Here is a 26,143-nt window from a genome sequence, read left to right on the forward strand (position 1 = left end):
GGATATTAGGAAAAATTTCTTCACTGAGAGGGTGGTCAGGCATTGGAACAGGCTGCCCAGGGAGGTGGTGGAGTCACCATCACTGGAAGTATTAAAAAATCATGTGGACATGACACTTCAGGACATGGTTTAGTGGGCATGGTGGTGGTGTTGGGTTGATAGTTGGACTTGATGATTTTAAAGGTCTTTTCCAACCTTAATGATTCTGTGATATATGCATGATCACAAATACTAAGAAAGCTTGATGGCTTTTTGCTCAGCCTTGTTTTGGTTAACTGTACAAACTGTTTTTTGTAGAATTGGGAAACTGAGCAAGATGCTCTATAATGAATCAAAGAAGTAGGCTGCAAAAATCTGACTAGCTTATACTCCTTGTCCTAGTTAAACAATGTGCAGCATGTTAAACCTGCCAAGAGCAGTTTGACATGTTTTTTAGGTAAAATATTTTGATAAAACCCTCTAATACACTGTTTGACTTCTGGAGCTTTTGAAGTAGGAAGTTCAAGTGCAGCCAGGTCTTTTTAGGTCTTGGAACTGCAGAAAAGTGGAGTGCAACTTTTAATGTAGCCTTTTTTTTTTTTTTTTTTTTTTGAGTAGTGCTACTTGACTATTTTAGCTTACTCTTGGCATGGTGCTTAGGCAGGACATTCCCACTCATGGGTTAGGAGCTGTGTATCTTCCTTTGCTCGAGATACTAAGCACTTGTGACTGTTTCTTGAAATCATGACTTTTGTCCATTATTTGGTAGGATTGATGAAGAAAACTGTGCTTACTACATCACTTGGGACACACGTGCAGCTTGTGCTGTGAAGCAGCAGGAGGTGGAGGTGGTGAATGGAACAGTTATTAATGCTGCAACTGGGAAAAACTTCTCTTTAGGAGATGTTTATTACAAGTAAGTTTAAAAAAAACACACCCCCTCTCCCCAAAACAACAAATCCCCAACAACCAAAAACCGCAACTCATTAGTCCTGTAGAACTGTACTGCAAGAAAAGAGAGCTTGGTGTGAATGTTCTACGTTGCCTTAACAGTTCTTAGCTGTCAAGTGGAAATAGCACTGAATTCACCTCGTACCAATGACTGACTTAGTCCTGTGCAGCTCACAGCTGGGCTTAGGGCTTTGAGTGTGTCCAGGTGTACTCAAGGCTGGTCTAAAGTCCGCACATACTCACCTTTATGTTAGATCTCTTTATTGTGGGTTATTGCTCTCTTCCATAGTGTGTAGATACTAGTTCAGTGCTAGAGAACTTGATTTTTTTTTTTTTTTTTTTTTCCACCTAGAGTACCCCTTGACTCTTTACACAGCTCCTTTTTTCCTGCTGAGACAATCCGTGTGGAAGTAGGAACCCATGCTTCAGAAGCCTTAGAAGTGAGGAAGGACAGCTCTGAAGGAATGGTCAAACATGACTGAGCTTAGGAGAGGGAAGGGAAGACCAGCAGTTACACTGACTGTACAATTTTGGTCCAGAATCTCTTATAAACTACTATATTTAACATGAATGCTGGTGTTATGGAAGGAAATCTGCCCATACTGGTGTTATGGGAAGAATAAACTCTGCTTGCAGGGCACAAACCATTAGTGTGCAGGATTGGAGTAACTGAGCAGAAGTGTTGTGAATAAATCTGCTGTGCAAATGTGGTGATAGCATTACAAGCATAGAGAAAAAACAAAAATCAAAGAGGCCTGGATGAAGGAGGAGAGGAAGTCAGGACAAAAGTAAAACTTGGTGTAATGTGAGGTTAAAGGCAAGTCATTTTGAGAAAGCTTAACCTTTGAGCAAGTGGCTAGAACAAAGAGCTATGAATCTTGGAGCATTCTCACTCTGACCAGCAGTGTGAAAGGATACAATTGTAAATAGTACTTAAGTAACACTTATGGTAGAACTAGTCACCGTTCTGGAGAAGATGGCTACAGAGCACACAATATGGTTCTTATGGTCAGTAGGCTAGCTTGTGTATGAGCTGCTGAATCATGCTTTTGTCTCCAGTTTATCTTAGTCCTTTGGAGGTATTTATGTATTCATACACCCATTGACAGCAATATAACTGGAAAAGTTTGCTTTTTGTGCTTTCTTAGAAAAATTTTATATTTATGCCAAATATAATCGTCATTTGTAATGTTCAGGGAGGAAGTCTCCATCCTGCATCTTTTCTGTTTGCTGAATCAGTCACTCTGACTTGCTCTGGAATCAACCAGTGGTAGCAGCTACCACTGTTGCCAGTCTTTTTTGTCTTGGGAATAACCTAAATCTGTGAGTTTAGACTTAAGGATAGAACTGCCCTCTGTTTCCTCAGGTTGTACATGGCTTCTGGTGACATACGGACAAATGGTGATAAATATGTGTATGAAATTCAACTTCCTGGTATAAGAAACTCAAGTTTCCCAGAATGCTCTGGAGCAAACATCTGCCAGGTTAAAACTAATGAACGTCGCTTTCGGAGAATTGGTTCTGCCAGAAAAGCTAAATATTATGTTGAGGGTAAGTACTTGCTCACTAGCCAGAATTGCTTGATACTCCATGTGAATTGCTGCATCAGAAAATGGTTCTTGTTTCACATCATCTGTGCTAATCTACTTCTGTAAAGGTATCCAGAGTCTGTCTAGCAGAGTTTAGGTTGGGTTTTTTCTTATTGTGTAAACTTAGTTGCAAATGTGGCCTTAATAGGGTTTGGGCTTGACACTTGTTGAAAGACTTTGGTAGAAACAACGTGAAATAGAAGACTTGGTCTCCTGTTTTCCACTGTGCTTGTGCTCCATAAGCAATGATCTCCTTTTATCTAGATACTCTTTCTTTTGAAGACCTTAGCACACTTTTCCATAGGAACTGATAGGATCAGCTACGTAAAAGTGTAAGCTCATCTGCAAATACTGCAAAGTGTAAGCTGTTACTGCAGAACAAATACATAACTTCCCCGGGTCTAGTGTTAATAGTGTTCTCAAGGAAGTAATAAACTGTAATGTTTTCTTCTCATTGTAGATGATGACTTGGATGTCATATTTTCATCGGACTCCAGATGCGGTAAAGATAAATCAAAGTTTGTGTCTTCAACCATTTTCTTCCACTGCAGTCCACAAGTAAAGGAAGGCATCCCTGAATTCCTTCATGAGACAGCAGACTGCCAGTATTTATTTACCTGGTATACATCTGCTGTGTGTCCATTAATGTGAGTAGTTAACCATTTTCTGAAAGCAGCTCTTGTCAGCACTTCTCAGCTAAAGGCTTTTTTGTATTTGTTCATCACAGTGACTGTGGGAAAAATAGAAAGCTAAAAAAGCAGTAGACTCATGGGTAGATGGAATTGGTATGTAATGTTTGGCACATGACGACTGAATAGAAGCTTGCCAAACTGATCTGGACCTAAAGCTGCTTGTTTGCATGGGAAATGGAGAGGTGTGCTGCAATTAATATTGTTGCTCTTACTAAGTGAAACCCACTGTAGCTGACAGAACATGCTGTTTCATGTTACTGAGAGGAGTAACCAGTCTTTGGGTAAGGTTTTTTGTCCTCCTTGCCTTACTGTCTGGAAAACTTTAAAGCTGTGGCAAAGACTGGCCTTCCCCTCTATCTGCCTACTTCAGCTGGAATGGAAATCATTACAAGTCTTAGAAAAACAATGAGGTATTTCTGCAGTTAATTATGATCAGTTAATCTACAGATCCAAAAATGGAGTAGTGAGGTGACAGTGTTAAAAGCAGGGTAATGGTATCTAAGTGCCTTTCACAGAATCATTAAGGTTGGAAAAGACCTTTAAGATCGTCAAGTCCAACCATCAAATGCCTACTGTCATTCTTAACATGTAGGCAGCCTCACTGTGAAGAATGGAGTGACTTCTAGGACTGTTCACTTTCTGGCTGCTAGCTTGAAAACACAGGGAAACTGTGTATTCTGGTTTAAACAGGCAATTAGCTATTGAGATCTACTGGAAGGTAAATAATTGCTGTAGATTTTGCAGCTCAGGTGCAGGTTTGGTTCTAAGATAGCAGCTTTGTGTGGATAACTGCTGCTGTGTAAGCTCTAGAGTGCCTAATCATGCACGTCAGTCTTGACTGTAATCAGTTTTACGCACCATTGGAAGACATACGAGGAGGTAGGCACAGTACATACGTTCCCCCCCCCCCCCAATTAATTTCTACTTGGAACAAACCCCCCTGAATTAAATTCTTTATAGCTGTTAGGTAGGACTGACAGGATGGTGTGACATGTTTAATTTCTTTGAATCTGTGGCTTCTAATCCAGTTTGATGCAACTGGTCAATAGATCTTACTCGTCCTTTTCTTCACAATTTATCTTATTAGATCAACCAATGACCCAGGAAGCAGTGAGCGCGAGACTGATCAGGAGGCCCAAGTACACAAAGGCCTTTCAAGGAGAAGTCAGGCTGTTGGTGCTGTACTAAGTGTCCTCCTGGTTGTTCTCACTGCATGCCTAATAATCTTGCTCTTCTACAAAAAAGAGAGGAGGTAAGAAATGAGTGGGAGGCTTTAGAATTTGCTTTGGTAGGACCTGGTTTCCTCAGCGAAAGGGAAGTAGTGAACTTTAGAGATTTAAGTTCTGTTTTCTGATTTGCAGCATCAGCTGTCAAACCACTGGTTTTTTTTAATTCCCCATTACTGTCTGAAGGTTCATGTAAAAAGGGCTGAATTGGGCTAGTCTCTATAGTGGACAACTCCTAAATAAGGAGGATAAAACAATGTGACAATATTGTTTATGTTTGATATCCCTCTCCTCTTATGGTGTCAAGCTGGAACCATACAACAGCAGCGAGGAACCAGTGCAAGTCCTGCTGATTCTCTGCTTTCCAGACAAGTGTGTGGGTTTTTTTCCCCCCTTAGATACAAAGGCCAGAGGTGTTTCTGAACAGTCACCCTGAAGCTGTGGTAAAGGGGAAGATGTACATCACCATGGACTTAATTATGTTAATTAGGGTGGTTTAGGGGCAAGTGTCATGATGCGATAGCTTGCAGCTTGCTTCGTAAAATGCTTTATGTTGATGGTAAAAGTACAGTGAAGAAAAGTGAGGGCTAATAAGGGGGATATGGTCTCCCTAATGCAGTATTCTTTCCCTTCTTTAGGGAAATCGTAATAAACAAGATAACGAACTGCTGCAGAAGAACATCTGGTGTTTCCTACAAATACACAAAGGTAACACAGTGGCAAAATTGAAGGTTTTATTTCTTGTCAAGTTTTCCTAATGTGAAGCTTTTATTAATAAATAAATAAACCCCCTTAATTCCTAGTTCCTTCAGTACATGGAAACCATACTATGTGGCTTTAGGAAAGCCACGTAGCTGAGATGTATCTACATTTATATTGTGAAATGGGAAAGGAAGATAGAGTTGAGGAAATGAAGAGCAGTCCGTAAGTAGCCAAATAACACACAAATGTACAGGAAGAGAGAAGTCTGTTTCAGACATAGTGAAAAGCAATAGTAACAGCATGCTGTTGCAGTATTACTGTCTTATAACTAAGTTAAACCCAAGGCCATGTGTGGTGTGGGGTTTGACAACTGGGGAGATCAGCATGTGGCAGAGTCTGGAGTGGTATATGCAGTCTCCTCTTGCAATTCTTTTTTTTTCCCCTTGCAGATAAACACTGAAGAAGAAGCTAATGAGAATGAAACAGAGTGGCTTATGGAGGAAATCGCAGCACCAAATCAAAGAACAGTGAAAGGAGGGCAGGAGAACGGTCACATTACTACCAAGTCTGTTACATCTGAAGCCTTTACCTCTCTCCATGTGGACGACCTGGACAGTGAGGATGAAGTGTTAACCATTCCAGATGTAAAGATTCAGACAGGAAGAGGACTAGACAAGATTAAGCACCCACAAAAGAAGCCACCTAGTCTTGGAAGTGATGACAAAGCTTGTTTGCTGAATGGAAAGGAAAGGAAAGCAAAAGCAAAGCCAGGCCAGCAACAGGCACAGAACTCCACAAATACAGTATCGTTTCATGATGATAGTGATGAGGACTTGTTGAATGTTTAATAACCCCTCTTGTGCCTAATCAAATATATATAGAGAGATTATATATAATGGGACAACATTTCCAACCAAATATGAGGACTTCAGCCTGAAAGATTTTTCTGAATTTTGCCTTTAACAAGAAACCATTGAAAAGGGAAGAAGAGAAAGATTTCTTGGTTGTTTACAATGATCTGTTCCGTAATGACTGGATTTCTACCATCCAGTTGGCTGAGTTATGTTGACTCTCTCTAGCCAGGACACTTTTTTTTATTTTTAAGCCTCAGCATAGATGTTAAATGCTTGCTTAAAAAAGAGAAACCTTTGAAAGGAAAGGATTAAGGCTCAGTGAAGCCCCTGGCTCCTGAGACTCAAGTTATCTGACTACTAGCATTTTAAAACTCCTTGTATTTATTGACCCTCACTACTCAGGTTTGCTTAACAGCAACATGTTCTTCCTGCCGGCAGGGTATTATTCTATGGGTTCACCCATCGTAAGACAAGGAAAAATATAACTTTTGTGTGTTGGGATGATTTGATGTAAATTTTGGAACTGGTCTAATTTATCCTGTAAATTTGAATATCCATTCTAATTTAAACAGATCATTGGTTCAGAGGTATTGACTGAAAGGTACAACTCTGTATAGCTTTAGCCTGAAATGGTTGCTGTTCTTTGCATGATATTTTTTTGGTACTGGTTATATGACTGACTTTATCAGTATTTGCCTAAGCAGCTGACGAGCACCCAAAGATTTTTTTTTTTTTTTCCTAGATTATGGCTGGACTAGACCGACTGCACAAAGAACCAGAGTTTTCAAGGACACAGAGGCAGAATTCCTATAATACAATCTGCACTGCCCAGTTTGTCATCACCAAGAAAAGCCCAACAACTAGAGGAGCCCTAGTAGGCACAATACCTCTCTCTGGTATTAATTACACGAGAAAAAAATTTGGGCCAGTGTTTTCTGATAGCCCAAGTTCTAGCCCTTATGCTACAGTCCTGGCCATGGTCATTGATTTGGAATGTTGCTGGCAATGAATGCAAGTCAAATTTCCTCTAGCAGTCTTGGCTCTTCTACAGGTGTTTCCTAAATTAAATTATGGGCCATGATAGAGTTTCAAAGCATTGTACATGTATTGGTCAGAAGTTTCTGAAACTCTTCATTGTTCCTTTTGGCTGGCTTACTCAGTTTCAACAATGGTTTCTTTTTATAAAAGCTCCATTTTGAATCAAAATAGTGTAATATAAAGTATTCAGCAATTTCAATAAAAGATACAAAGTGGGTATTCCAAATCCCACATCTCAAGTCTGGAATCTTTCTTACACTAGTCTATAATGCCACTCGTCAGCCTGGTGCTACCCTTTTTTGCTGTGATAGCTAATATCTTAATTGCATCTGTACTGGGTTTGCGTGGCAAGGTTTTGGTAGTGGGGGAGTATACAGGCGTGGCTTCTGTGAGAAGCTGCTAGAAACTTCTCCTGTGTCTGATAGAGCCAGTGCCAGCCGGCTCCAAGATGGACCTGCCACTGGCCAAGGCTGAGCCCATCAGTGATGGTGGTAGCGCCTGTGGGATAACATATTTGAGAAGGGAGGGAAGAAAAACGGGACAGCCATTGCAGTTGGAGAGAGGATTGAGAATATGTGAGAGGAACCGCTCTGCAGCCACCCAGGTCAGTGCAGAAGGAGGGTCGGGAGGTGCTCCAGGGGTCGGAGCAGAGATGCCCCTGAAACCCGTGCTGAAGACCATGGTGAGGCAGGCTGGGCCTCTGAAGCCCATGGAGCTCCATGCTGGAGCAGATCTCCACCTGCAGCCCGGGGAGGACCCCACTCCAGAGCAGGTGGATACCCAAACGAGGCTGTGACCCTGTGGGAAGCCCAGGCTGGAGCAGGTTTGCTGGCAGGACTTGTGACCCCACGGGGGACCCAGGCTGGAGCCATCTGTTCCTGAAGGACAGCACGCCGTGGCAGGGACGTTCGTGAAGAACTGCAGCGTGTGGGAAGAACTCACGTTGGAGAAGTTCATGGAGGACTGTCTTCTGTGGGAGAGACCCCACGCTGGAGCAGGGGCAGGGTGTGAGGAGTCCTCCCCTTGAGGAGGAAGGAGCAGCAGAGACAGTGTGTGATGAACTGACCACAACCCCCATTCCCCGTCCCCCTGCACCGCTCAGGGGGAGGAGGGAGAGAAAAATCAGGCATGAAATTGAGCCCGGGAAGAAGGGGGGGGTGGGGAGAAGGTGTTTTAAGATTTGGGTTTAGTTCTAATTATCCTACTCTGATTTTATTGGTAATAAATTAAACTAATTTCCCTGCATCAAGGCTGTTTTGACCGTGACAGTAATTGCCAAGTGATCTCTCCCTGCCCTTGTCTCAACCCACAAGTATTTTGTGATATTTTCTCTCCCCTGTCCGGCTGAGGAGTGGAGTGATAGAGCGGCTTTGGTGGGTGCCTGGTGTCCAGCCAGGGTCAGCCCACCACAGCAGCACTCAAAAGAAGAACTGGCATTTGATGACAAAGATCAGAACATATAGGTAAGCCCCAGTGACGTATTCTTTTTGTTACAAGATTTGAGTTTTCTTCCTCTTGTATTGTTACAACTGTAAATCAGTTCAGCTAAAGCTGCGTCTTGTCATACTTAAAAGTGGCATTTTTCAAACTTAGCATGAGGTTAATTTTGGGGGAGTGAGAGGCTTGACTGTATTTTTAATACTGTCAGTTACCATTGCAACAGTTCTCTCAGTGGGTGTTGAAGAATGGTGCTTTCCTTCCCCAAGTCTTCAAGGCTGGCATCTTGGAGTTGGTTGATCCATGAACTGCTGCATGAAATCATTTCCCGGGTATTAAGGCATAGCACCGCATCATCTCTTCGCTGTGACTGTGCATAATGAGGCTTGGGTAGAACAGAGGTACTCTGCCTGGGGGGGCTTCTCTGAGCAATATCAATGATGTATTTCGAATACGCAGCTGACAGCCAGTGAGTGACTTCAGTGCGTAGTCTTGGAACTGTTGCCCGCTTTTTATCTAGGCGTTTGTAGGTTGGCTGGCTGCGTCTTCTTCTGTTCAGAGCTGGGTGCACGACTTGCTCCGCCAGCGTATTTTTCCAGAAGAACACCCTGCTTAACCATGGGGAGGGAGGCATTGCGAGAGTCGTGGGGACCAGATGAGTGTGTGCAAATGGCTGGGCCGGGAGCAGAAACCCTGCCAGTCAACAGTACGACGCCGGGGGAAGTCGGCCTCTGCACCACCTCTACTGGGCCACCCAACGCCTTTCTGGACTGCAGAGAGGGGAGTGGGAAATCAGGAAAAAAGGCCTAGTCTGGATCTAACTTTTTTAGTCCACGTGGAACTTAACGCACACCATTACCAGCTGGTTAAACAAAACCGCTGGGAAAGAGGCGGTGCAAGGTTTTTGGGGTGTGTTTCTCAGGTACAGTCTAATGGCTTTAAACCTCGCCCACTTCCCGGGCAGGCTTTGATTTCGGTTGCCTTGGCCTCATCCGACTGCCGGCGTCCTCGTGCCGAGGGAGGCTGTGGGGGCAGGCCCTGAGCGCGGCGGCCGCTGCGCACCCGTGCGTCCCCCTGCCCCGGCTCCGTGTGGAGCCCCTGCAGCCACGGAGGCGATAATCTGGTGTGGGGTGGTGTGGCGCCGGGCTTGGGGTTTATTTTTTGGAGCGTGTTGTGAGAAGGCCTGTAACTTTTTTTGCCTGGTTGCCTAAGCTGGGCAAGTCAGTTTCTAGACCATTTTTCACCTTTTTCCATCTTTAAAACATTACCTCCACTTAGGCTTTTTTTTCTGATGGAAACGGCTGTTGTCAGCAAAATGTGTTGGAGTAGCAAGCGTCTCTCCATTGACAGCATAAACTGTCATCAGAGCCTGATATAGCTGGGGTTTTTTTGGGGGTGCCCCACAATGAATTTTATCTTAGGCCTTACAGGTCTTCTACAGGAAGAAATAGTTGTTTGGGCCACAAGTATTTTATATTATGGCTTCCCAAAGCTATTCCCAGTGCGTAATTCTGTTGCGAGCGCTTTTTATCTTTTCTATCACCGCAAAAATACGGTCAGGTGAAAACTCTGTTCCCTGATGTCGGGGGGAGAGGTTTTCCTTGGACGTGGAGGCGTGCGGCGAGTGAGGGCGATGGCAGAGGTGAGACGTACGTCATGCCGGAGTCGTGCGGAAGCCCTTCCCTTACCGTTACGTGGCTTGACGCAGAGATGCTTGTGTTTCAGCGTGCTTGCCAATTCTTTATAGAACCCGGCTGGTAAGCCTTGTTCACATGTGGCGCCCGGCAACTGCCACACTACGCTTTTCGTTTGCTTGCACGTTGGTGGAATTTTCCATCTACACTTGCTCCTTAAAAATGCCTCTTCTTTGAGGAGCTGGTTTGGCTAGTAAAAGAGCCCAGAGTGCTGGGGCTGTTTGTGGCTTTTCTGGAGGAAAGGAGCATATGTGCTCTGATTAGGGGTTAAATCAAATTCTCCCTGGGTGAATTAAGGTCTGATTTCAAATGAAACCTAAAAAATAAAGCTTGCAACATGTAGTTTAATAATTTATGGAGTTAGTCTTGACTTTTGGTCAAATGTCTTTGTGGCTTAAATAGCTTTGCTGCCAACTAAATGTATCAGTGCTGCAGAGAAGACCTAGATGAGGTTTTTGGGGTGGTTTTGATACCAAAATGACAACCCTAGATGACATTTTGGAGAACGTTGGAGAATTTGACAGGTTCCAGAAGCAAATCTTCTTTGTCCTGTGTTTGCTTTCTGCTGCTTTCACCCCGGTGTATGTGGGTGTCGTCTTCTTTGGGTTCACCCCCGAGCATCGCTGCTTCAGTCCCGGGGTGGCTGAGCTGAGCCAGCGCTGTGGCTGGAGCCTGGAGGAGCAGCTGAATCACACGGTTCCCGAGTGGGGTGGCCATGGCCATGGGGCCAGTTTCAGCAGCCGCTGCAGGAGGTACGAGGTGGACTGGAACACGACGGGCGTCAGCTGCACCGACCCCCTCGGCAGCCTCGTGGGCAACCAGAGCACCATCTCCCTCGGTCCGTGCCAGGACGGCTGGGTCTACGACTCCCCAGGAACCTCTCTTGTGACTGAGGTAAAAACAAATACCCCCCTTCCCTTGCCCCCTCAGTTACAGGCTAGCGAGGGACGTGGGAGAGGGCTGGTGTAGCTTAGGCTGTGTTAAAACGATGCCTGCTTACCTGGACGAGGGGATCCTCTTGTGGCGAACTTGTGCCGGGCGTTTTGCAGGTTGTCTTCCCTCTGTCCTGGCTGTGAAGCATTGCCTTGGCTGCTCAGGGGGCTTATATCTCCAGCTGGGGAGCAAAGCCCATTTCAGCAAATAAATCCCTAGGTAGATAAAGTCCAGTTCTGAATGAAACTCCCGTCACATGAGAGGTCCCATTGGTGGAGGTGTGTAAACAGCGGCTGGGAGGCATCCGCGGCGCGCAGCGCTGCAAACACCACCAGCAGATCCCCGAGCGGGCGTGCTGCACGGACCTCCCCATCTTCCCGGGATCCCTGCCCGGATGTGAAGGTCTTGATTTCTTTTTCTTTTTTTTTCTTTTTCTTTTTTTTTTCTTTTTCTTTTTTTTTTCTTTTTCTTTTTTTTTCTTTTTCTTTTTTTTTTCTTTTTCTTTTTTTTTTCTTTTTCTTTTTTTTCTTTTTCTTTTTTTTCTTTTTCTTTTTTTTCTTTTTCTTTTTTTTTCTTTTTCTTTTTTTTTCTTTTTCTTTTTTTTTCTTTTTCTTTTTTTTTCTTTTTCTTTTTTTTCTTTTTCTTTTTTTTTCTTTTTCTTTTTTTTTCTTTTTCTTTTTTTTTCTTTTTCTTTTTTTTTCTTTTTCTTTTTTTTTCTTTTTCTTTTTTTTTCTTTTTCTTTTTTTTTCTTTTTCTTTTTTTTTCTTTTTCTTTTTTTTTCTTTTTCTTTTTTTTCTTTTTCTTTTTTTTCTTTTTCTTTTTTTTCTTTTTCTTTTTTTTTCTTTTTCTTTTTTTTTCTTTTTCTTTTTTTTTCTTTTTCTTTTTTTTTCTTTTTCTTTTTTTTTCTTTTTCTTTTTTTTTTTCTTTTTCTTTTTCTTTAAATTTGTTTCAAATACAATTGAATGACTATGGGTGAGGGAAAAGGTAATCACTTCCTATAGTTAAGCAGTTTAATTCAGGAATAAATTGCAGGAAATCTGATGGCTGTTTTTTGTTCTCAGAAGATGTGTGAATAAACTGAAAATGGTATTTAAGCTGCTTGGGGTACTTGAGGGTTTTAGGTGCTTTAACTTTAAAAACAAACCAATATCTGGGATGACAAACTTGATGTTGTCATAGAGAGTTCCTCCAAATTTTTACAGGTGATGGAAGTCAGGATTCTTTCCCCCCTACCTAACACAAACACAGGAGCAGGTAAATTCTGTGCTCTAGCAACTTCAGCGTTTGTGGTTTTGTAAGAGGTTGGAGCTAGATTTTAGGTGGTGTACTGTGAGTGTACTTCTTTCAGCAAAGCATGGACTGTGTGACGTTAAAGTGAGGAAGTGAGACACCCCAAATGGAGGGTGACCCAGGATTTCTACAAAGCAGCAGCGCAGCAGGCACATCTTGCTGCAAAAGGCTTGAGCAGATGCCGTGGCCCAGATGCCCCCACCATTATCTCTTCAGATCGTGGGAAGCTGAAAATTTGCAGTTTGTGTGGATTCATGCGGTCACGCTTTCACATCGGTCATCTTCCCTTGTCTTCCGAAGGGGGTGCGAGGCCAGACCCGCAGGCTGCTTCCTTCCCAGGGTAACCAGAAACGTCACACGCGCCTCTGTGCACTTTGGCAATGCTTTTTGCTTCTGGATGTGAAGCACCTTTGCTTCTGTGAAGGCTCTCGGGCTCTGTTGTGTTGTCCCTTGCTCTGGCAGCTAAGCAAGGGAAAGAATAGTGTGGAGTAAAGCATGTTACTTTTCTCAAAGGAAAAATTTATGCGTGGAAGAATATCCTCACGGGAAGCCCGACAGAGCATCAGGAGGAGTATCTGGTTTTATGTTGATTAAAGATGCATAGCTTTAAATAAACCCATCTACCAGTAGGATGGGAAGGGATTCTCAGTCATGCTAGGACAGCTTTTTTGAAATAACTTATTCTCCAATAGCTTTTACATATTTCTACTTAAGTAAGAGAAGAGAACTAAGGGCAGATGGCAAATATATGTGCACACCCATGTGGCCCTGGACACAAAATACCTGGTCTCCAGACATGTTAGGCTGTAGGACTATTTAGTTGAGCAAAAGGCCAGAGCAGAAAGAAGATTCTGCGGCCACAGCAGATGCAGATACCCTCTTCCCACCCTCCTTTCAGGAGCTGGTGTTCCACGGGAATTGGGATGAGGCAGACTTCTGTGAGCATCTAGGATACCTTTAGTGAAGGCATCACCCTTAGTCCTGAGGTGTCTGCAGGGACTACTGTGGCATGCGAGGGTATGCAGCAACCAGAACTGCTTAGAAATGCTCCCCATCAGCCACAAAAAAAGCTGTTTGTAAAGCCCAGGGTGATCAGCATGTCCATGCTGATTTGATCAACAAGGCCTAACGCAAACTAGGGTTCTACTCTGGACAAGTAATAACTCGGTTATGTTCTTTCTAGTAATAAGAGATGAGACGTGAATGGGAAATAACCAGGAACCTGCTCAAGGGCGTGATCCTGTTTTTAATGTTGGACACTTAATTAAGTCAGTAGGGTTTCTGGGTGCTGATAAAACGATCTTTGACCTAGAAACAAATTTAAATCTTTAACTGAGGCAAAGGAAACTTGTGGATGTGAGCCAGCCCCTCTTTTCACTCTGCTTCTAACTGTGTTTGCTCCTTTAGTTTAACCTGGTGTGTGAGGACTCCTGGAAGCTGGACCTCTTTCAGTCTTCTGTGAATGCTGGGTTTTTTATTGGCTCCATAAACATTGGCTACATAGCAGACAGGTATGTGTGGGCTGACAGTAAAACCCTCTGACCTCCCTTATCAGTGTTCAGCAGCTAACCTTAGGTAAAGGCAGGGAAAGGTTGTGCAACTGCTATCATCTCTGCTCTTCTCAAAATAAGGTCAACCACCTGGACGTGCAGTCACAGCATGAGGAGCAAGTACTCTGTCTCTTAGGTCACACCTGGTGGCTTGCACAAATCTTCCGCTCAGTGAGTTCTGCAGAGCCCGCAAGGCTGTTTTAGGACCGTACACCCCAGACTCCCTACCGTGCTGCACCAGAGCCCTGGGGTGTTAGCCCAAGCCAGGAAACGCTGGTTTGGAGCCCCAACTTGAGTTGTCGCACTCTGTGTGGCTGCAGCTTCGAAACGTCTTGCTTCCTTTGCAGAAACTTTGGAAGAGTAGACGCAGAGGTGGCCAGATAGGTACAGCAGCAGTCACACTGAAAAAGCAGAAATCCTTCTGTCGCGGCATCTCTAGCTCCCTGGTCAGAGCCAGCAGAGACACCTGCCCCAGCCCAGGCAGCTGGGGTTAAAAGGGAACAAATGTCAGTATTTGAAGGCCCTTTTTCCCCTTGTTCCCCTCCTGCCCAGGACTGTTAGTACAGCAGGCTCTGAGTTGCTCCAGCTGTGAAATGCAGCCCACTCACAACAAGAGCTGTACAAATTAGATTTCTGGAGATTAAGATTGTGGTATATAAATCTGGTGCACACAGACATATCAGAAACATAGTATTAACCCATACTTATGTTTCACCCCCATTATAAAAAAACAGATTACTAAGCTGCCTGTTCTGAAATTTAAGGTTAACAGTCACGATCCAAATACATGTAAATACAGGACTATTGTTCTTTAACTTGGGAAACTTTTCTTTTTCCTGAAAGCCTTTGTGGAATTGCAGAGCAATTGGCACAGTAATTTAGAAAGAATAGGATAGAAAAGGAGATAAGTGAGTAATGGGCTAAGAATAAAAATCAGTATGTATCTATCCCTTGTACAGCAAAGTTGGATTTGTTGGTGTTTTGGTTTTTTTCCTCTCCAAAGATACACAAAGTCCTTACTAATTTAAAATGCCGTTGTTTTCATGACTAGTGTTTTGCTTTACACGTATTATCTTCCAATCCAGGTTTGGCCGTAAATTTTGCCTCTTAAATACAATTCTTGCAAACGTTGTCTGCGGAATCCTTCTGGTCTTTCTGCCCACCTACCTGTGGATAGTCATCCTCCGGTTCTTGCAAGGGCTGGTCAGCAAGGGCTGCTGGACTGCAGGCTATATCCTGGGTGAGTTCAGACCTTTTCCCAGGAGCAAGACTGGCTGCAGAAGATGAAGAAAAAGCCCAACCAAGAATCCCTGGACAAAAGCCTCTTAAAAAATGCCACCCATGGTGTTTTCTCGAGGAGTTTTCTCCCTCTTTGACTTCTCAGGATTTTTTCATGCGCTGTCGTTAGGGAGAAGCAACAGTAGCCTTCAAAGCTCAAGCAAGCAGTGGTATATCAGGACTGTTACCTTAAGACAGACTTTCCCCTCTGTTGCAGCTCCCCTTTTGCAGATCTGGGCCCCCACGCTCCTCTCCCTCCCCTCAGGCATCTGCTGGGGAAGGCGACGGTCCCAGGGCAGACCGCAGCCGCTCCAGCCCCGTCGCGGACAGGCTGATGACAGAGGAGGCCATTAAAGCAGGAGGCAGAGGGTGCGGAAAGTTGGAGGCATTTTTATGACACAAAGAGCATTAAAAGGCAAACAGAGCCTTTACAGCCCAAAAATAACCGAAGGACGGCACGTACTTGCTGAGAAAGAGACAAGCTGTTTGGGTGTCTGTGCATTTGTCTGAGCAGAGGCCAACCCAGGGGATGGCAAAGCAACGCGAGGAGCCGGGCTGTGCCGGTGCCGCTCCAGCGCCTTGCGCCGACCGTGCCTGGTGGTGAAGCACGGCTGCGTGGGAGCAGGGTTGGGGCCGCTTTCTGGTGCATGGTAGAGCTGCCTGGGACTTCTCTGACTTCTTGGTGTGGAGTTCGGGCTCTTGTCAAAAATACCCAATGCCAAGCAATCACCAAAGCAGCAAATTAAATATTTTGAGTGCTGCCCAACAGAGCCTTATCTGGATTAGGATGTCAGGTGGCTCTGTTGAATAGCTCTGAGTGATCTAGTTCATTGTGATAGTGGAAAAAATGTAAATATCAACACCCTAGATGTCTATTAAGTCTTTTAGCAGGGACATCTTGCTAATGCAGTTATCTGGATGTCTGATATAAATAAAAAAAAACCCCATGTAGCCCACGGTCCAGACCGTCTTCTGCCAAGACATGATTGTTCCTTCTTGTGCACATTATAGATGTTTGCTTGGCCTTTTAAATCTTTTCCTAGCACAAATGAAATCTTTATCACTTCTTCTGGGGAACTTTATGCCATTTGAGAGCATAAGATCCCTATCAGGACAATGACTTGCCCTATCCTGATATTTGCCAGCAGTTACACCTTGCTAGTTCTGGATTCTCCTTGAAATGCTCTCATGAGAGAGAAATCACCCAGAATCTGCCCCAAAGCCCCTTTAAACTTGTTTCCTCTCCCTAAGGGTGGCCAATACCGAATGTCCAGGGAAAGGTACAAGGACCCTGGGTCCTTGTGACAACAAGGACAACCTTGTTGTCATACCCTCCTGGAACACTTGTCTACTCTTCAGCTGCTTTTGGCTCAGCCCAAGGAGATGTCTTTGTCTCAGTGCATGATTTGGCCAAGCAGTGGTAGTTAATCCGCAGCTCCAAAACACAGCACTTCCTTCAGTTGCTAAAGAACGGCTTTCTGTTCTTTTTCTAATTTGTTTGCGTTCTTGAAATCACACTACTGGATGCAAAATTTTGAGTGTGCTTGCGCCTGCCTGCTGGAATAGTTACTTTTAGGTCTGTATCAACAAGACCTGTGGGTCTATCCTGTGATGTGCAGTTGCAAAGTGCAGGATGAGTCAGGAAGCTGTATGCCATCCTGTGGTACAAGCATTTCTTACACACTTGGAGTGAGATGCAGGCTGAAAGGCTGCACTTAGAAAACAAAATATGATGTTTTGTTATTGGGTTGGAGACATTATGTAGGTTGGTGTTAGATTTTACCACAAAAATCCATCTGTGCACTTTGAGGAATGTGTGATTTTGAAATCAGAGATTTCCATGACAGAGGACAGTACTGGATGCCTTAGGTCAGTGTAAGAGCAGGAGCAGTGTTTTCTTCTCTGCTGAGAGTTAGGGTGAAAAAGCAAACCTTTGGGAGAAAAGCAAACCTTACTCTGCCAGCACCAGGGATTTTTGCCTGGAGGCTTTATGCCAGGAAGCCCAGGATTACCAAGATGTTTTCTTCAGGGTGTTAACACAGCACTGGTCTTCCAGTGTCCCCACAGAGCAAGTTACTGCTGTGCTGAGCTGTCATTCACCCGCCTCTGTGCGTGTTTGCAGTGACGGAAGTCGTCGGTACGAAGTACCGGAGGACGGTGGGCATCCTCTACCAGACGGCCTTCTCCGTTGGGCTCCTGGTCTTTGATGCCATCGCTTACGCCATCCCTCACTGGCGGTGGCTGCAGCTCACCGTCACCCTGCCGAGCTGCTTCTTCCTGTTCTACTACTGGTAAACGGGCTTTCGTTGTACCCCTGCCCCCCTCTGCCCCCAAAACCCAGCTTCTTGTGTCTGCCAGGTCTTGATACTGAGGGAGACTTTGGTTGTGTGTGCCTCTTAGTACAAAGAGGCAGTACACAACAAAAAGGACAGGGAAATAGGACCCCCCCAGCAGCTGAGACTTCATTGCATCTCAGCTTTGAAACACTGGAGGAGAGTGGTTTAATAACATATATTATCTTCATTAAGAATTTCATAAAGGAAAAGAAATGCCTTGACATAATTTACTGTTTTCTAACACTGAAAAGATGGTGATTGAGAGATTGTCGAATGCTAACATAACTGTAACAGGTTGTTTACATGTTCTTTTAAGGAAAAAACGTTGCAGCTTTTTGTGGTCCAACCAAAAGAAGGCATGTGGTTCACCTTTGTTTTGGATTCTCTCCTCTCTTTTTGATTGGTATTTTTCAGTTTGAGTGCTTTGATTTGAGAATGGGTCTGGAGGAATTACTGTCTGGATGGGTCAAGAGGTTAGGAATAGTAGAAAGAGATTTGTCTGTCTTTTTCCATACTTGTGACTTGGTAAGCCAGTTCTAGCCTGTTTACTTCTTCTTAACCTGTGATGGCACAACTGCCAGTTTGTGGTGAACAGGCTGAATAAAATGATAGCACTACTCTCACCAAAAGCCCTTCCCTGATTTATCTTTAGCAAACTCACCTCTCACTAGAGCCACTACCCGCAACTGCTCCTCTTCCCTTTTCAGCAATGGAATATACTACTTTTTGGGGCAAGGGGAGAGACACATAAAAAGACCCAAACAAACAAAAAACAAAGGAAAAAAACCCACCTGCCTCTATTCAACCAAAGTCTTCTCTCCACAGTTTCCAAACATGGGAGTGCTGTGTGTGCTTTATGTTTTGGTATATAATAGCATTCCACTCACATTGTAGGTGCCTCCCAGAGTCTCCCAGGTGGCTGATCTCTCAAGGAAAAAATGACGAAGCTATGAAAATTGTCAGTGACATGGCTAAAAAAAATCGGAAGAAGATGCCTTCCCATTTTGAGGTTTGCTTATGCATGTAAGCATCATGATAGTTCCTTCCATCAGTTCGTCCCAGTCGAAGCTTACTGTACTTTGTACTGGCTCTTCTGCAGGATATTAAATTTGAGGAGGAAGATTGTGAAAAGCAGCGTCCTTCATTCATTGACCTTGTCAGGACACCACAGATGAGAAAAAACACATTCATTTTGATGTACAACTGGTAAGAAGACAATGTTGGAGAGCTGTTTTTGAAGCTGTGGTTATGAAGGCTCCAGCAGGACACAGACCTCGGTCCTCCGACTGACTAATGAAACCAGGATGCTCTTCTCTGTCTAGGTTTACGAGCTCCGTCCTCTACCAGGGGCTCATCATGCACATGGGAGTAGCCGCTGGGAACGCCTATCTGGATTTCCTCTATTCTGCGCTTGTTGAGTTCCCAGCCGCCTTCATCATCATCGTCACCATCGACCGCGTCGGGCGACGCTACCCCTGGGCTGCAGCGAACCTGGTGGCTGGGGCCGCCTGCCTTGTCACAGCCCTGATCCCGGAGGGTGAGTCGCCTGCGTGGGGCCACAGGGTGGCTTCCCAGCCTGGCATTGCCCCCGGGAGCAGTGCCCACCTCTCCTTCCCTCTCCCAGCCCCGCAGGTCCGCAAACCCCCGCCCGCCGCCGGGCGCTGCCTCCCTGACTTCTCCTAGCGCTCCTGGTGCTGCAGAAGCAAAATGAGGTTTATTTCTAGCACTGCTAATGGTCAATCTCAAAGCACCCGGGCCCCCCGTGCTGCTGTGGCAGGGTCCCCGCACTACAGCTCGTGCGGGGCTGGCTGTTCCCCTTCCCTCGTTCACAGAGGTGAAACAAGGCCCCTTAAAAGCATCAGATGATACGAGCTCCCCCCTACAATAGCACTGGTCTATTAACTGACTCCTGCTAAACCGCTGGGATACTTTTCAACATGTCGAACGCATTTTCTCTGCAGACATACATTGGCTAAAAGTGATGGCTGCTTGCATCGGGAGGATGGGAATCACAACAGCTTTTGAAATGGTTTGCTTTGTAAACACGGAACTGTATCCAACATACATCAGGTAGGTGCATCCCCCTCCCCGTCGGCATTTGTCCTGGAAACAAATAGTTGAGGCCGATGTGTATATTCTGTTTTTCGCTAAACTAAGTTATCCTCAGATGCTTCAGAACTACACAGGTACTGCTGAACGTAAAGTAGGTGGAGCATAAGTTAAAATGCTTTAAAAAGTAGATTCATGGAGACAACAAATGTGCTTTAAGGTAGATGAAAACTCCTGTGACTGAAATAAAGGGAAAAGTGGAGACAACCGGGGTGGCTGAGGGCTCTGAAGTCCCTTGGAAATCGCTTGGATTTGTATCTTGTTTGAAGTTAATTGGACCTGTTCAGAGCGGAGTCTGCTATGGAGAATGTGTGTTAACTCAAGCCCTTCACCTGAGGATAGATGTTTTCCCTATTTGTAAGCGGGCAGCATGGTGAATAGCTCAGAACTAGATAAGTGCACTGCAGAAACCTGAAGCATGGGAGTTAGTTCTTCTTCGGAATTTCCTCTTTCTATGCAGCGACTGCAGGCTGTTGCCTGCAGAGAAGATGTCTGCACTGACCAGAGGGATCTTACTCGTCCTTTCTTCATTGGAGAGACACTGATTATGTGAAGCTACACAACATATGAAATAACAAGACTCCATTAATCTCATTCCTCTGTCCATAATGAGTACACTGGAGTTGTAAATTTTACTAATTGTGTATAGCAAACAGAAGGATCGTTTGCCACCCCTTGCACTAGGTCACCAAAGATATACTGCAGCTCATGGTTTTACATTTTTACTGTGTCCAGAGACTCCCCTCAGATGCTTTGGGCCTGATTCTCTTCTATCTTTAACCCTGGGAGTTTGCTTACACATGTGAAAATACAGATATACTCTCCTGTTCCTATTTGCTAAGCTTTTTATTCTTGCAATACTTAGGTCTAAATAACTACTGGATGTGCCTACCAATAGAAAACTAGGTCTTTGCAAACTATTTTGGCATTTTGTGGTCTGCAGCTCTGTGCAAGGGTCAGAACTGTGATCCGTGCCCTTCCGTCCACAGTACTGTGATGCTAATGTGATTGCTTTGTTGTTGAACCAGGAACCTCGGGGTGATGGTCTGCTCCTCGTTGTGCGATGTTGGTGGAGTCATCGTCCCATTCATCGTCTACAGACTGGTGGAAGTCTGGCACGATCTGCCGCTGATAGTCTTCAGTAAGTGCCACCTTATCTCCTTGCCGGCTGCTCCTGGGGTGCAGCAGCGGGTCCCAAGTTTCATAGGGAGGGAAAAGCAGCTAAGGCAGTTGCCCCAAATTCAGCAGAAGCCCTTTCCCATCTACAAAAGCCATAGCCTTCAGTTTATAACAACCTGGAGCTTGTTTAAACATTGATGTCTCCTTTGCACTTATTATTGTTCCTTGCATTTTAAAGGAAGCTAGAGGTGAATACAGGTTCCACAGACAGCAAAGAGCTGAGAAACATTCTAATGTTTTGATGAGATTAGTATTTTGATGAATTCAAATCTGATAAATTACTGCTCTTCTGTGAGGTATATTGTCTCAGTCCTGGAGCCTAAACCTAGAATTTCACATAATTGCCTATTTAATAACGTGACTGTTACACTTCAGCTTTTCTGACAATCTGTTAACTGTCTGTTCTCCAGCTATTTGGAAAGAGGTTGGTAAATAAATGCCAGAGGAGTGTTTGCAGACTAGTGAGCTGAACTCTCAGGTCAGGGTCTGCAAAACTTTTCTGAATCTTTGGATCAGCACACTATTTATAGAAAAATGTCTTGAATGGCAATATGCAGTTTTTAACAGACAGCACGTTTAGGAGGGTGCTTTGTAGATTTAAAACACCAAGCATGTACAAAGTGGGCAAAAGAAATGACCAGTGGAGAAGTTAATCATGTTGTGTAGGAGAGAACACATTGTGTATATATTTTCTAAATCTTGTTACGTAAATAGCAGAAAAATTGGATCAGTGTCCTGGCATACACTCAGACTAGAAAGGGTTCTTCCCTCTTTGCAGTTGCCTGTCCAGCCTGAGATGCCATAGTTCAGTGCATTAACTCGCAACTGAACTTGGCTCGTTGCTGTCTCCAAGCGGCTGCCACACCCTCCAGAGGTGGTATGCCAGTTTTGCATGTAGAGCCTTGACGTGCACGTCTTGTATGAAGAACAAAATAAGATGCCACTTATGAGTCCTTTGTGCCAGGGAGAAGAAAGTGGTGTATATGCTGGAAACTGGTATGTGCTAACAAGCTCTTTGTGCATCTGTTCGATTTGAAGCTGTTCTTGGTTTGATTGCGGGCGGATTGGTGTTGCTTCTACCTGAAACTAAAGGAAGAGTTTTGCCTGAGACTGTTGAAGATGTTGAAAACTTTCACGGGTGAGTCAGGAAGATGAACTCTTAGCAGCTTTCACTTGAAATTGTTCAAAATCCCTGCTCAGAGCTCCTTGGGGAAGCTCCGATGCTTCCAAGAAGTTGCTAGCTCATTCCCAGACTAGCTGGAGAGATTTTCTTTTTACTGCTTGTCTACCTAGGCATGTGAAAACAAGCAGCATAGGCCTTTACTGGCCTGTGAATAGCTGCACCACTCTCTCAAACCTGCTGCAACACTATTATAAATGTTATTTGTGCTTAAAAAAAAAAAAAGTAACTGGTCTTGTGAAACAGAAAAAGGGCATTCTTGATAGCAGCTATTCATACTGTGAGTGAAGCACTAATATCTACTGAGGAGCCAGAGCAAATCTAGAGGTTTTCAGGATTAGCTGCTCGTTTTCTCTGGGAAAGAGACGGGGCAAGTGAAGAACTTGAAGTTAGGTGCTCACTGAACAGCTTCATTCCTGGTTTGCAGCTCATGTCTTGTTATTCTCACAGGCAAAGTGCTCCAAAGGCCAAAAAGATCTATCTCCATGTCCAAATGTCAGAAGTAGCACATAACTGAAGAAGGCATAACTCTTTCTGGGTTGTCTGCTTTAAAGCACTAGTGTGGAAAGGGAAATTGGAATAAATACTCTCTCCTGTCTTGCTTCTTTTTGTCTCACAATCCTTTATTTACAACGTTTGAGGGTTTCTGATGGGATTGTCCCTATTACTGCATAGCTGCTTTCCTCTCTGTACACTATAATATAAATATGTTTCAGAGCTGGGAACTTTTCATACCAGCTATGTGGACCTCAACACGGGGGCAGATCTCAATTTGGGGATGGTGGGGTCCATCCCAACAAAAGCTTACAAGCCTCCATGAAGTCTTTGTTTTGCCTTATGAAGGGGTAACATAATATAACAGAGATTTACTTCTGTTATGGAGACAAGATGACTACAAAGCTTATACAGTCTTGGTACAACTTGCAACAGATTTGCACAGATTATTATTTTTCTAGCCCTTAGTGTTATGGTGTTTATGTGAGACCAGGTGCCTGTACAGTAGCTCTCTTGGGGGATTTTATTAGCTATCCTCAATCTCACAAAGATGGGCATGTGGCAACTCCAGATCATGAAAAGGTGTGCATGGGAGAAAGACTCATAGTCCTTCATAAAGTAATAGCCTTGCGCACTTTTCAATGTGTAACCACTAAATTTTCCTGTCTGAATATTATCTTCATAGCGGATAATCTATACTGTTTTTTTGGTATGAAGCTGATTTCCTAAGCTTCCATAGGATTATAACTGTGTGCATGCACAGACATGCAGAATTTTATTAAAAATATTATGTTGACACTCCAGTCAGGGTGGGAAAAGTATTACAGCTGCCATGGGTCTGAGATCTCACCAGAGTCCTGCTCAGCTGGAGGCTTAGTATGGGGCTGAGGCCAGGACAGAGCTGTATCTCTACAGAAGTATTCAAAAAACGTGTGGATGTGGCACCTGGGGACATGGTTTAGTGGGCATGGTGATGTTGGGTTGATGGTTGGACTTGATGATCTTAAAGGTCTTTTCCAACCTTAATGATTCTGTGTTTGGAGGGGGCAGCCCTGCAGGGGCATCGTTTTGGAGTGAGCTGGGCTCAGGCTTAAGGACCTGCAGGACTCTGATCTGGGATTTGGCCAAGGGTCCTGTGCTTCAGGGAGCGCTGGGGCAACACTGGGTCTGCCAAGAAATATCCAGCACCTTTCACAGTTTTCCTGGTCTTTCCCACTTAGCAACTGTAAGAGCCTTGAGGTTGCAGAGGAAAAGAGGCACAATGGTACTGCGGCTCTCCATCACCGTTGCTGTCTTGTTGGTCCCCAGCCCTGTGGGGAAACGCTAGTTTTCAACAAGGATGCTGTATGCAGGGCACAGATACTGCTGCCATGCAATGAGAGAGCTTCCAGCTGAGCAAAGTGTTGCTGGACTCTCGCAGGCAGCGTGCTATTCCCCTGGGATTGCTTCCCGGTGTGGCAGTACGGTGACCTTGCCCTTGCTTTCAACTTGCATGAGTTAATGTTCAGTCTTGCTGTGAGGGCCTCAAAGGCAGGGAAGCACGTCCAGCAAAGCAGGGCCATGACGAGGTTGCTCTGAGGAGGTGAGGACAAATCTGGAGTGACATGGCTTTGACGTGGCTTTGGCCCAGGCAGTTGCAAAATATTTGCTTTAGGGTCAGAGAGGAACAGTCTGGTCCTGAGATGGGCAAAAGGGACAGTGGGAATGTATGTCCTGTGGAGTGGGTGTCCTGTTGTGATTGCAGAGATGTCTCTGTTCCGCAACAAAAGAAATCTAGCAGAACAGCTCTCTTTATTATAGTTCATTAATTCAAAAGCTGTTGAAAACTCCATGCAGAAGGAAAATGGAGGAGGAGGCAAGAAGCCAAGCAAAGCAAATACTGGGATGAATAAATGAGTAACTACAAAATCTGACTCTCAAGACCCTTACCCATCACACTGGCATTTTTTTCCATAAGCACTGCTACTGCCACAGGAGGAGCTGCAGAGGTGGCAGGTTCCGATGTGCCTTGGCGGTCACCTGCAAGTTATATCGTGGCACCTTAATGAGCACAAGGGCAAATGTGCTTCATTGATTTCCTTGCTGTCGACCTTGTCGATTCATGTAGTACTGCCTGGAGTTGGGAAGTCAATGAAACACGTCAAATCACGTCCAGATGCACATGGTTGCTGTCAAGGTGCAGAGAGCTTTTGTGTCCTGGGCACGTGGTAGGATTGGGTCTCTTTCAGGGTATGAGACAAGCTGTCTAACATTCTGCCTTAGATAAAACAACAGTTTGCCAGCTTCCTTCCCCATTAATAGCAGCTGAAGATTGTCTGCTCCTGGGGCTGCTGGAGCACCACCAGCTTGGTGGCAGGGCCGTCCCTGCAACTTGGGAAGCAGCACTTCAGGGCCCAACCATTGACTGGCTCAGGTAACCCAGGGGGCACCTGGACATGGCTGTGTCCAGGTTAATGAAAGTGAGACCGGCCTTTTAAGAAGACCCTGTTCCCTGCCCAACTACTTATACTGTGGTTTTAAGGACTGTGCCTAAAGTGAACATAAAAACTCCATGTTTTGGGGTACCCACCAGCTTTCCATAACTGGGTTTTGGAAAGAACTGCTCTTCACTTTTACAAAGTTTCTGGTGTTCTCCCTGGCATCATCTGATGGACAGCCTGGCTGCAGATGTGGTCCAGGGCGGCACTTTCTAAGCACTGTTCTTGTCCTCTGCTGTTGCTGTCAGCACCAACATCCAAACACCACCATGCCAGCATAGCTACTCTTTGGAGACTCCAGTGCTAATTTTACCCCATTAAACATGGCTACGGGTTCTGTGGTGTATCAGAGACTCATTAAGGCTTATTGTCTGCAAGCTGTAATCTTAACATGGTGGTTTTTTCACGGTGTTCTTGAGTGCATGAGTTGGCAGAAAATCGCATCCTACAGGCCAGTACAAAGCTCATGTGATCTTCAGCTCTCCTGTTTATTGTGTGATCAAAACGATGCATGCGCTAGATTTTATTTGCAACTTGCTCCAATCCTATCCTTACTGTATGGCACTTTGACATCCTACATTTTGTAAATGTTTTAAAATACAAAGAATTTGGGTCTTCTTCCAGAACTGAGACTGGTCAGTAGACAAACCCCAATCCAGAGAATATACACAAATTGATAAATATGATGTGAATCGCATTTTAAGTCCTTCCTAAGGGCTATAGAGAGGACCCTTCAAAAGCACCAGAGCAGTGATTTTTCCAGCATATTCTTGAGAGAGATCTACTTAGAAAGCCATATCCTTTTTTTGGCTCATCTTTCCCGCTCTGTGCCACCTCAGTCCTTATCCCTTGCATCTCTTTTTGGAGTTTGACCATACAAAACCCAAAACTCATTGCATTAGGAAAACAAATATGCGTAAACACAAACATGAATATGCTTTAACATGCACGGTGTCCTGTTACTGCTCATGCTGCTCCCAGTGGGTGTCTGTGATGGGGCTTTCTCCTCTTCCCCGTCACTGATCCCTAATGATGTTGTAATTGCACACAGCCCCCCACAGTCATGAGGCTTTGCTGCCTCCGACTCCTCTTCACCTTCCTTTGTGTTTTCCAGCTTTCCTAATATTCAGTCGAGTTCTGGGATGCCAAAGCTT

At 44.6% G+C, this 26,143-nt stretch overlaps 2 protein-coding genes across 2 annotated transcripts in view; both read left to right on the forward strand.

The window, feature by feature from the left end:
- IGF2R (insulin like growth factor 2 receptor) overlaps positions 1–5,987 on the forward strand; it is a gene marked incomplete at both ends in the record, with an annotated part of 68,087 nt that extends 62,100 nt beyond the window's left edge. Inside the window, 6 exon segments of the mRNA XM_081998226.1 lie at positions 749–895; positions 2,297–2,481; positions 2,980–3,166; positions 4,299–4,463; positions 5,076–5,145; positions 5,589–5,987. Of these exon segments, the coding sequence (XP_081854352.1) occupies positions 749–895; positions 2,297–2,481; positions 2,980–3,166; positions 4,299–4,463; positions 5,076–5,145; positions 5,589–5,987 (1,153 nt within the window).
- A 4,547-nt stretch (positions 5,988–10,534) lies between these two features.
- Positions 10,535–22,666, forward strand: LOC309403855 (solute carrier family 22 member 2-like). The gene is given in 11 exon segments (XM_081998143.1): positions 10,535–11,056; positions 13,793–13,896; positions 15,021–15,175; positions 17,336–17,504; positions 18,444–18,572; positions 18,649–18,658; positions 18,661–18,755; positions 18,872–19,086; positions 19,511–19,619; positions 20,687–20,799; positions 21,876–22,666. Coding segments are annotated over 11 exon segments (1,620 nt in total). The 5' UTR covers positions 10,535–10,639; the 3' UTR covers positions 21,980–22,666.
- The last annotated feature ends 3,477 nt before the right edge of the window (positions 22,667–26,143 follow it).

The sequence above is a fragment of the Phaethon aethereus genome (assembly GCF_964289735.1).
Source record: "Phaethon aethereus genome assembly, chromosome: 3".
NCBI lineage: Eukaryota > Metazoa > Chordata > Aves > Phaethontiformes > Phaethontidae > Phaethon > Phaethon aethereus.